We start from the raw sequence: 12,284 nt of genomic DNA on the forward strand, positions 1-12,284 counted from the left end.
ATGACTTTCTAAATCATGGACTGAATATGAAGGGACTCAACACTTCCCCATACTATTACATACCCTTTAAAAAAACAAACAAGCACTTCAAGGATGAAAACATTTACCAATGCAATGCCAAATTTTACATACAGTACATATACCAGTTTGGTAGGGTTTCCAAAAAAACGGACAGCATTGTACTCAGACACAATCATAGTTTAAGTTAATTTATAAAAACAAAACAAAACAAAAAAATTATAGTCCACAAAAAATAGTCCGATCTTCACAGTGATGGCTGTAGTTTCCAGAAGTCTGAGCTTCCAGAGAAAGTTAGTCTCTTATGTGAACGCACCCTCTCTAAACCAGAAGCTTGGGTCCAAATCAAGATTTCTCCCTCAGTTTTGTGTGGATGATAGAACCGGACATCCTGAGCCTGGTGTTACATAAAATATCTAGGAGTGTCTTGAGCAGCAGGTTAGTGTCCTGTATCCAAGTCTCTCATGTATTCCTGCAGTGCCTGCAGCCTTGCATCAATCTCTGATAGCTCTGCACCTGTATCTACAGAGCTTTCTGGGGTTTGAGACATGAAATTAAAAATTAAGATTTTCAGTGATACTTTTTTTTTTTTTTATTATTGTAGAAAAAAAATGGAGTTACCTCTGTGTGTTGGTGTACTGCATAATGGCTTCCTGGACAAAAGGCCTCCTCTGGACTAAAAACATTAAAAGTTAAGACCTGTAATATTCTGTACTTTCTTATTATCAACAAATCCCATAAGATAACAACTCTCAGTGATTTAATCCCATTAAAATGCACTGCCTGTAAAAACAATCTGATGCCAGCTCTCTTCAAATATGCACAGGAGAGGATGACAGATTACAGCATCAAAGTCATTACTCACCACATTGGGTCCATTGTAAGTCTGTTTTCTTCCTCTGAAGAAAAATAAAAAAGAAAGAAGGAAAAACAGACATTAAAATAGCCAGCTACAATCACAGAGCCTTTAACAAAACCATCCAAAGTACTCCCATCACCTGAACAGACTTTTGGCCATTTCGTCCATGTCCACTAACGAGCTCTCAGAGGAGTTCCTGCTCCCTCTCCGTTCTACAGACAAACTCCTGCCTCTGCTGCCAGACCGGGTCAACTGAGGATAGGCTTCTCTGGAACGTGAACGGCCTCTCTCGGGGACCGTGGGTGATGTCAGCATGTCCCTTCGCACCTTCCTTTGTCTGACACAGAAAAACAGGTTCAAGCAGCTACTACAGTGAGCACTGATGTGTATTTACGAAGGAAGAATAATGGAAATCAACTTTTTGAGTTCTGCCTCTTTCTGTCTGCGCTGCCTGTCCTGGATATATGCTGTTGGATCAAAGCGTGGAACCCGTGACCCTGTAAGACAGTAGGTCTTATTGAGTGCAAATGTTTATCAGTGTGATTAAATACTGAAAATTCATCCACAGAAGCATCATCATAAGCACAGCTAGTACCAGTGGGAGAAGGTGATGGCCTGGGTATACGAGCGCGTGGTCCTGAGGAATCTGCTCGTCTTCCTCTTTCCACCGACCTCTGTCCTCTATCCTCTGGACGTTCTCTAGATCCTGAGCGAGCCCTGACTGTCCCGTACCCGGACCTTCTTTCCCGAGAAAGAGAGCGATAGATTTCCCCATCTACCCGTGAGCTGATGTGACCCGACACAGGAGTCACTCTGCTGCAAACAAGGAAAAAAGAAAAAAAGAAAAAGGCATGAATGCTCAGTGGGTAACTGATTCAGCTTTTGAATTTTTAAGTCTGTAAACGAATGTATGAAAGAGAGAGAAAGTAAAGATATAGTACACGCTTAGATTGTCTAACCCTCTCCGTAGCAACGCCAATTCATTGGTGAGACTCTTTACGCGAACACGGAGTGCGCACTCTGATGCTCTCAGCTCCTCTAACTAGAAAGGCAAGGGGAAAATGTTAAAACCTGCTGATTAAAAAAGAAGGAGTAACAGGAACCTTTTGTAAAGAAAAAGGTTCACCTGCTCCACTAGCAGTCGCTGCTCCTGGCACCTCTTGCTCATTGACCGTTGACTTTTGGCCCTCTCCTTGACAAGCTGCTCCTCCAGCGTCCTCACCACATCTTTCATCCTCCAGTCTTCTCGTCCAGACGTGGGATTGCTTCCACTCACCTGCAGTCGCTCGAGAACCTTTGCCATGGCCTCCTTTTCTTCTTTAACTAGAACCAGACTTGAAAACAGTAGAAGACATTAAAAAAGAAGCTGCCAAACTCTCTTCATGCTGCTAATTGTGAGATTAAACTTACTCTGCTCGTAACCGCTGTATTTCTAGATCTGCAGATTTGTTAACTCCGTGAGAGGTGAGCGCACTGAGCTCAGCCCTGAGGGCTCTGATTTCCTTCTGCAGGACAGCTGGGTCAGGCTTTCCCACATAGGGCAGAGGTAGAGGGTAGTGAATTCTATGGATAGAAAGTCAGAAAAATCAGGACAGCTTCTACTACAGACGCAAAGAGCATAAACCAGCAAAACTGTGAACAAACCTGTCAAACTCCACAGTGTATATGAGAATGAGATATCTTTTGGCGGTGAGAGCAGACGGCTGCTGATGGCTGCGAGGACGACTGACCACTCCTGCTTTTCTGTTTCGCAGTAGCTCCAGGTCAGCATAGGTCAAGAGGTCAAGTGTAACAGAGTCGCTTGTCTGCAGAGAAATCGCTCGATAAATCAGAATAATAAAACATTTCATGGCCATAAAATTGGAGATACAGGAAACAGTCTTATGAACTGTACACTCTTTATTTTCTATTTATTGCTTTTTTTTTTTTTTAATGTGCATTCCATTTACAGCAATTTAGCAACACAAAAAAATAAGTCACCTTTTCTAATGGTCATGAATCCAGAAGAAAGCATGTTTTTGGACAAATGTTTCGGCTTTAACGTTTACTACAGGGACAGTCTTTGTGTATGCTGTGCTTTCACGACAATTTAGCCAGGACAGGCTAATAAATGTGCCAAAAATTCCACATGACTATTTTCCTCCAGGTTCTCTCCTTTTGGCCCCTGCTCCTGCACATTAATTAAAAAGAAGGGAATAACACAGCCTTGGATAACCGTGTATTTTTCGCTCAAGTGGAGACAATGAACACAACCGAGTCTCATCCTCGGCTCGTACAGCCTCAGGCAAATCTGTCTCTTCGAATCCATCTATTAACTGTATTTACGTTCATGCTGCCTCTAAATTTTTCTCTGAATTCTATCCAAGAGCACCTTCAGACATACCTTTCTCACAGCTGATTCCAGCATGCTACAGAAAATAGGAAACTGCTTGAAGTTGCCAGTTTTGCGAGTGAGGTCTTCAATATCTAAATAAATGAATAAACAAAGTTAAACAGCACCAACAACTGGGTACAGTAACATTTAATCGGAGATATATACCACTTACACGCTGGATCAAACTCCCCCTTCCATTGATCCGCTGTCACTGAATCAGAGATTTCTACGATAAGCAACCCCCTGTCCACTTCTATCTTCACGGAAAACTCCACCCCTCGAAATACAATATCCTCCATCAACTCAGAGCCCTCTTCCATTGCTCCGGCTCTGTGCTGGAGAAATAAATGATTTCTATTAGAATTTGATTAGAAGCAACTGTATCAACCAACTCCTTTACTATTAAAACAAATGTGTGTGTGTGTGTATACATCTAGTGCCTAAGGGAAAATATAAAGCATAATTCCAACCCTAAGCTGACACACATTAATTCACTCCCTGCAGAGCCTTTAAGATCATGTCAAACATTTGGTAAAGCTGGACACTGTATTGTTCAATGAGGATAACGGTAAATGTGCACGGAGACATGCATAATCTCTCTTGCTCTCTGTGTCTATATATAAACAGGTATTAAATGATACATTGCAAGCAACAAAATAAAAGCTGAATCAGAAGTAGCGCATATGTCTTGTGCATTATAGGATTATTCTGGGAAAGTTTGTCATTCCAATTAGTCACATATTGACTGTGCAAATTTACATTAAGATTTATTTCAGCATCATAAGAACCTAACTGTTCAAGTATAATATATAATTGAAATAATATGCGTCTCATATCGTGAATTTATCAATTTCTCAGGGTTATTCGTTTATTTTTATATTTATCCATATTTTGTTCTGTTGCGGCAGGCTCCGCTCACAAGGCCTGTTGTTACACAAATGAGCCGCAGGGGGCGTCTGCGAGCACAGTTTATTTAAAAAGGTGTCAAGATTATTAGTGAAAAAGTTGCGGCTGATGGCTCACATCAAACGTTAATACAGGGACATGACAAAGGTCTTCAGACGGGGTTTTAGCACGTGAGTCATTAACTGTGTGTCTCTTTTGTGGCGTTAAAATACTGAAAGATTTCGCGCTCGACTTCACTTTCTCCCGTGCTAATAAAATCTGTGCGCCCTCATTTAATTTTACTACATGCACAAAAAAGAAAAAAAAAATGTTGGTTTTACAACAGCGTTAAGTTTAAGCACAAGTTCTTGGAATATATAATTGCGTCATTCTGAAATACACAATGCTGCATTATCTCGCACTTCTCTGTCAGCTAGCGAGAGTTAACATCTTCTGTCAACTGCCCAGCGTTAGCTGGAGTTAGCTAGCACGGGAACTGTGGTTAGGTATGGTTAGTTTTTCTTCAGTAGACTCACAGGTAGCTAACAGAGCTGTCTGTATGTAAACCACTTAACCTTAGTCGATGTGCAGCCAAACAAACGTTACCTCTGCTTGCAGTGATGCTCCTTAGTGCAGTATGCTGTCAAAACATTGCTGTCCTTTGGACAAACATGGTGGTGACTTATCTAGGTGAAGTAGATAAAACTGCTGACCGACTGAATGAGCGTCATCCCAAATCCCAAACAGTTTGCAAGCCACCGGGGACCGTGGAGACCCAGAGCGGTCCTACAACCGGGAACCGTTAAATTCTTCTTCTTCGTCTCACTCTGCCGCTGCCGCCTCTTCCTCTGCCGCGGTTAGATAAAGGCTCGATGCCTCTCAGGCGTGCGGCCGCCCTCCACAGGTGCTGAACAGACACTGCTCCACAAATATGATGGGGTGCGCGTTCACGGTACACAAAAATACAGTATCAGAGAGGCAAATTAAGTCACGATGAAAGAGCTGCACTGTATGAAAAAGCCATGAATGAAAAACTTAAAACTATATTAATGATTAATGATGAGATTCACTTAGATTAAGATAAGATAAGATAAGATAGTGTTTATTTGTCACATGCACAGTTATACACAGTACAATGCACAGTGAAATGTATTTTGTACCTGCAACCATATATACACACACATATAAATAAGAAGAATAAAAATTAAAAAAAAAAGTAATTCACACTATACACTATTACTCTATATACTATACACTATACACACTTTTTAAATTATAATATTTACATTGTGCAATAATGGTCCAGTTAGGGCTCAGAGTTGAGCAGACGGATGGCTTGTGGGTAAAAACTCTTCTTCAACCTTTCAGTCTTAGCCCTCAGGCAGCGGTAACGCCGGCCTGATGGGAGCAGGGAGAAGAGAGAGTGTCCGGGGTGGCTGGGCTGTTTTAGGATCTTCATGGCCCTCAGCCTGCACTGCTTGGTGTAAATGTCCTGCAGGTTGGGGAGGGTGGTTCTGATGGTCCGTTCAGCTGAACGAACCACCCTTTTTAGGGCCATGAAGTCCTGCTTGGTGCAGTTTCCCATCCAGGTGGTGATGCTCCCACGCATGATGCTCTCAATGGTGCAGGTGTAAAAGTTCCTGAGCACCTTGAGTGGGAGCTTGAAGTCTCTCAGCCGCCTGAGGAGGTAGAGACGCTGTCTGGCCTTCTTCACAGTGATGTTAATGTGATGAGTCCAGGACAGGTCCTGTGAGATGGTCACTCCCAGGTATTTGAAAGTGTCCACTCTTTCCACCTCAGCACCACTGAGGACAAGTGGATGGTAGTCCCTCTGCTGCTTCCTGCTGAAGTCTACGATCAGTTCCTTTGTTTTGCTGACGTTGAGCAGGAGGTGGTTCTCCTGGCACCAGTTCTCCAGGCAGGAGACCTCTCTCCTGTAGGCTGTCTCCTCATTGTGAGAGATTAGTCCCACAACAGCAGTGTCGTCAGCAAACTTGATGATGACGTTGGACTCTGACGTGGCCTCGCAGTCATGGGTGTACAGTGAGTACAGCAGAGGGCTGAGCACACAGCCTTGGGGGGATCCAGTGTTGAGGGTGAGGGAGGATGAGGTGAGGTGACCCACTCGTACCACCTGTGGTCTGCTGGTCAGGAAGCTGTGAACCCACCTGCACAGGGATGGGCCCAGGCCCAGGTCCAGCAGCTTAGAGACCAGCCTGGAGGGAACTATGGTGTTGAATGCTGAGCTGTAATCTCCAAACAGCACTCTCACATAGTTCCCCTTACCAGTGTCTATGTGTGAAAGGGTCTTGTGGAGGAGGAAGGATATGGCGTCATCTGTGGATCTGTCTGGCCGGTATGCAAACTGTAGTGGGTCGAGGGTGGTGGGCAGTGAGGAGGTGATGAATGTCTTGATGAGTCTCTCAAAACACTTCATCACCACAGAGGTGAGCGCTATGGGCCTGAAGTCATTGGGGCTGCTGGGGTGTGGTTTCTTTGGGACAGGGACTATGATGGACTTTTTAAAGCAGGTGGGAATCACACACAGTTTCAGTGAGAGGTTGAATATCAGTGTAAACACAGGTGCCAGCTGGTCAGCGCAGGTCTTAAGGACACGTCCACTAATACCGTCTGGTCCAGCCGCTTTCCTGGTGTTTACACGTCTAAACGCCCTCCTCACGTCGCGCTCCGTCACAGTGAGTGTCTCCGCCCCTCCGGCCGGGAGCGCAGCGGGCTGTCGGCTTCCCGATTCAAAGCGCGCAAAGAAGATGTTGAGTTCATCAGCCAGAGAAGCGTCGGCACTCACCGGGGGTGTGTGTGGTGCTTTGTAGTCCGTGATGGTGCGTAGTCCCTGCCACAGTCCCCTGGGGTCAGACTGTTGTAGTTGCTGTTCCAGTCTGCGGCCGTAGCGATGTTTTGCCTCTTTCACCGCTCTGCGGACGTTGTATGATGCAACCTTGTAGTCCTCCATGTTCCCAGAGGCGAGGCCGGAGTTGTAGGCAACGGTGCGGGACCTCAGGGCGTCGCGGACAGATTTATCCACCCACGGCTTCTGGTTGGGAAAAGTCCTGATGGTCCTCCTAAGTGAAGTGTCTTCAACAACTTTCCCAATAAATCCCACAACAGTTTCCGTAAACTCCTCACTGCTGCGAAACATGTCCCAGTCGGTTGAATCCAACGCACCCTGCAGAGCGGCCTCTGTTTGATCAGACCACTGTGTCACTTCTCTCACAGCAGGGGGTTCCTGCCTGAGCCGTTGTTTGTATCTCGGCATGAGAAGGACAGAGGTGTGGTCAGACTTCCCAAAAGGCGGAAGAGGCTTTGCTTTGTAGCCATCTTTGAATGGAGAATAGCAGTGGTCTAGGGTCCTCTCTCCTCTGGTGGGGCAGTCGATGTGTTGAATAAACTCCGGTATCAGCTTTTTCAAGTTTGCACTGTTAAAGTCCCCGGCTACGATGAGAGCCGCATCACGCTGGTTAGCCTGATAGGTGGAAATAGCCTCATGTAGCTCGGATAGTGCAGTGTTTGTGTCCGCCTGAGGTGGAATATAGACGGCGCTGAAGATGACCGAAGTGAACTCGCGGGGCAGGTAGTGGGGACGGCATTTCAGGGTTAGGAGCTCCAGGTTAGGTGAACATGATTGTTTCAGAAGGACAACATTCCTACTGTCACACCAGTTGTTATTAATCATTAGGCACACACCTCCTCCTCTTGATTTTCCAGACTCACTCGTTCTGTCCGTGCGATGAACACTGAAGAACTCCGACGGCTGTACGGCGTGGTCCGGTATGAGGGGGGTCAGCCATGTCTCCGTGAGACAGATGATGTTGCAGTCCCTTATGTCCCTCTGAAACTGTATCCTGGCCCTGAGTTCGTCCAGCTTGTTATCCAGTGACTGGACATTAGCCAACAGGATGCTCGGCAGTGGCGTTGAAACTTGATGAAAATGCAAAGCAAACAGTAATATAGAATATAATATTAATTATAATGTAGTATTATTATTAATATAATTTTTATAATAAGTAAAAACACTCACTATGTAGGGTAATATGTGTGTGTTTTACTGGAAAGTTTTAATTATTTTGTAACATGTTTCTTTTATCCAGCAGAAATACAAACTATTACTAAAAATATTACCAATTAATAACATATATTAATATTACATATTAATAACACCTTGTTTGTTATTATATAATATCTACTTCTCTGTTGTGTAATTTTAAGCTAAAAACAAAAAGTACCGCTAGATTAGTTTTTATTTTATATTGTGCAGTTACCAGACAGAAACAAGCATCTCTTCGTGCTTCTGAAGCTGCTACTAGTTAAAAATATAAATGTTTATGTTCCCTTCAATCAACAAAACCATTTCCATCCTTTTGCCAGTTCTGTGTTTCAGATAACATTAGATAAGAAAGGAAAAAAGCACCATGTTGACACCATCTCAAGTGTGTTTACTTTCCACTGGTTGGTTAAGGGGTTGATTTTAGTTGTCAGTTGGAAACAAATGCTTCCCCTAAGTGTTACAAACCTGACCTCTGCTTGTCTTCACTCAGTCTGGGTGAAGAACTGTTTCCATGGAGATGCTGTTCAGCCATAAGTTGAGTGATTGAGTCTGAAGTGTGAGGTTCTCACTGTCTGTCTGAAAAGACAACAAAACACACACACACACACACACACACACACACACACACACACACACACACACACACACACACACACACACACACACAGCACAGGGGTATGACCTGGATTGTGTGTGTACTAGAAGGAAAAAGTTTTGGGACTCCATGCCTCCTTTTTATGACTCTAACGAAGCACCAGGAGTGAATGAAAGTAGGATAAACTCAACGCTAAATAAGACACTGTACTTCAAAGCAAATACCACGTGCTGTTAATTGCTTGATAATGGCCTCAGTTTTGTAACAACAGCCAGAGTAAATCCAGTGTTACATTAGATAATTGTCCCCACCTGCACTTCCCCAGAGCCAAACACAAACTCAGTTTTCTTCAACCTCAGCCAGAGACGCCTGACATTTCTGTCTTGAGATGACCTGCTCACTATTTCGGGAAACACACGGGTCTACCAATTATAAGCTAAAAATATGGACATCCCCTCTGGGTTGACATTGTCAGCTTAAAAGTCACACTGTGTTACTAAAATTGTGCAATAATTAAAAAAAGAATAAAAAAAGTGGATAGATTCTTTCTGCCTTTAATAATGGGCAGGAAGGAGGAACACTTTGTAATAGCCATTGTTAATAAATGGCTATTATATGTATATTTATATTATTTTCAATAGTAAATTATATTGGTAAATGGTTATTTTACTGTTAAAAGAAAATCTTATTTATCACTATTTTTTGTAATAAATAATTATATATGCTATTATGTATGGTATCATAGCTAATGAGAAACATTTTTACAATAAAGGCTCATTAAGGTTTCCTTTAGCGTAAGTGACCCACATGTGGCAGCAGTAGTTAGACCAGTAGCACTCCCAGCTTTTTAAACCTGACCAGGACACAAACTGCAAGCTTTATGTTCACAGTGTTGTGATAAGAAGTTGGGTGGCTGGATGGTAATGATGGTTAATGTGAAATGTTAGTGGAATGGGAACAGTCTTCTTTGTGACATATTACATATTGATATTAATATTTAACGGTTTTGAAAAAACACACTGAGTCTCATGGCGTGCGACCTTCAGTTCACTCCATAATTTTCAATGGGATTCAAGTCAGAGCTTAAGACTTTGGTCTTCTGGAGGTAGTTCTAAACCAGAAGCAACGTGTGTTTTGGGTCCTTGTCTTTTGCTTGATGTTTTCTTTCACAATCTTCACATCTCTGTCTTTCTTCATGATTCCTTCCACCTTGATGAGATTACCAGTTCCAGATGCACTAAAGTGCCCCACATTACTCCCACCACAGTGTTTCACTGTGGGGACGGTGGTCTTTGGGTGGTACACCTCTCACTAGTTTTCTTTCCAGAGTCTTTGAAATCGTTTGCTTCCTACCTCTGCCAGGCTTGTTCTTCTCACTCCAGTTCTTGACACTTGGAAACCCTGTAATAACTTTGCGTCTCCATCTCCTGCTTTGTGAACATTAACAATTCTTTTTCTAAACTGATTTCTTTTGTTGTTGGCAACTGAATTTAAAATCCTTCTTCTCACATACAAGGTCTTGAATAATCAGGCCCCATCTTATCTTAAAGACCTCATAGTACCGCATCACCCAATACAGCACTTCGCTCTCAGACTGCTGGCTTACTTGTGGTTTCCAGGGTATTTAAAAATAGAATGGGAGGTGCTTTTTCACAGTTTGTCTTTTTTCCTGTCTCCCCTCCCTTCCCTTCTTCCTGTTAAATGGGAGTTTGTCCTTTCCACTGTTGCCAAGTGCTTGCTCGTGTGTGTGTGTGTGAATGTGAGGTGGTGTTGGTGGGGGGGTCGATTGTTGGGTTCTCTCTGTAATTATTGCAGGGTCTTTACCCTACAATATAAAAGCATCTTGAGGGGACTGTTATTGTGATTTGGTGCTAAATAAATAAAATTCCAAAGCCCAAAGACATGCAGTTACTGGGGTTAGGTTAACTGGTGATTCTAAATTGCCCATAGGTGTGAGTGAGAGCACGAATGTGAGTGTGGATGTTGTCTGTCTCTCTGTGTTGGCCCTGCGACAGGCTGGCGACCTGTACAGGGTGTACCCTGCCTCTCGCCGTATGTCAGCTGGGATAGGCTCCAGCCCCCCCGCGACCCTGAACAGGATAAGTGGAAGTGAATGGATGGATGGATGAATTGAATTGAAAGAAACCAGGGCAGATAGGTACACACCACCTTCTCATCTCACACACTACACATCCTCGATTCCTCTCCCCAACTCCTCTTCTCAGGTCTTAGTCCCTCCTATCAGAGATAAGCGGAGAGGAGGCGAGAAAGAGACAAAAGAGAGAGGAGTCAAAGCAGGAAGCAGTTAGAAAGATGAGACATCCTCACCTTTCATTTTAAAGCAGTGTTAATTAAATATGACTTGTGGCACAATCGCATCATGATTTGTTTTGTTATAGCCCAACTACAACTATATATGTATTTTAGGTACAACAGTGTTAAAGACTGTTTTTTTTTTTTTTTTTAATTAATCAAATTCACAACAAGAGTTAAACACACACAGACAGTGAAGGGCAGGATGTTTGTTCACACAATAGATCATCGAAAATGCCTGAAACAACTTAAGAATACAAACTAGTTGTTTAATGGCTCCCTCCACCCTCCATGGATTGGACATTCCAGCTCAATGTAATGCTTTTTTAAAATGTTTAAGGTAAAATCATTCATGCAAAGGATACATCTGTGTGTCCTGAGTGATAGCTGCTCTAGCAAGCCTCCTGTACTGGTGGGCAGATTACAGAGGAGATTTTAGGGCAATATTAGAAAACTGGAAACCTACTTCAACAAGGTGTACTCAAATACATTTCTGGGTCCAAGGCAGGAGGATGGAGGACAGAGTAGACGAGGAGGCGCAAAATAAAGAAATGAGAAAAGCCAAGAGAAATACTTGTGAACACGGTAAACAGTATACCAACTGAAGATCTCTGTGTTAGCAGAGTTAGTGTTTCTGTAGATAATTATTTGTTGCATTGTTGTCAGCGCTGTACTGAGATTTACAGTTTTATCTTTTTAAAGCTGTGTAGTTAGTATGTTATGCAGTCATGTCATTTCAAATTTCTGGGTTTTTCATATCAATATAAAATTCATGTCAATATAAAATGATCTAATTAGAAGTATTTTTTTTTTGGTTTCTTTTTACCATGTGAAACATCAACTTCAAGAAAAATTGTTGCGTTTCTGCTTTTCTGCATGACAAGGCAGATGGACTGTCTGTTTTCCACACCTGCCCGCTGCTGACGTCCAGCCATCAGTCGGCAGGCGCGGGGAACCCGTGCCCTTACCTGTAGCGCCAGACAAGATTAAAGGAACGAACAGACAGAGAAACTGAGAGCCATGCTCAACAAATCCTCCCACACAGTCTGCAGCAATAACAAAAAGCCTTCTCAGTAGATGTGGAAACTGCACCTGAGCAGTGGCAAAGAGAGTGCGGGAAACTAATATTTGCCTGCTTTGATGAATTTGGTTGAACTTGCAAGCTTCTAGTCATATT

General features: G+C 43.1%; 1 protein-coding gene across 3 annotated transcripts; it reads right to left on the reverse strand.

The window, feature by feature from the left end:
- Positions 1 to 86: 86 nt before the first annotated feature.
- Positions 87 to 5,035, reverse strand: ccdc61 (coiled-coil domain containing 61). 3 transcript variants are annotated; one of them, XM_030747345.1, is made up of 13 exons: positions 4,743 to 5,035; positions 3,424 to 3,586; positions 3,261 to 3,343; positions 2,522 to 2,682; positions 2,288 to 2,440; positions 2,004 to 2,211; positions 1,837 to 1,919; positions 1,473 to 1,690; positions 1,296 to 1,374; positions 1,017 to 1,214; positions 884 to 917; positions 640 to 694; positions 87 to 552 (listed from the first exon to the last, which is right to left on the reverse strand). In XM_030747345.1, exons 2-13 carry the CDS (start codon positions 3,569 to 3,571, stop codon positions 458 to 460), a joined length of 1,515 nt encoding a protein of 504 aa, XP_030603205.1. In that variant the 5' UTR covers positions 3,572 to 3,586; positions 4,743 to 5,035; the 3' UTR covers positions 87 to 457. The 3 variants fall into 3 exon arrangements, with proteins under 3 accessions (XP_030603205.1, XP_030603204.1, XP_030603203.1); XM_030747344.1 differs by having other exon boundaries at positions 1,473 to 1,693; XM_030747343.1 differs by having other exon boundaries at positions 1,473 to 1,693; positions 1,819 to 1,919.
- Positions 5,036 to 12,284: the final 7,249 nt, after the last annotated feature.

The sequence above is a fragment of the Archocentrus centrarchus genome, chromosome 14 (genome assembly GCF_007364275.1).
Source record: "Archocentrus centrarchus isolate MPI-CPG fArcCen1 chromosome 14, fArcCen1, whole genome shotgun sequence".
Lineage (NCBI taxonomy): Eukaryota > Metazoa > Chordata > Actinopteri > Cichliformes > Cichlidae > Archocentrus > Archocentrus centrarchus.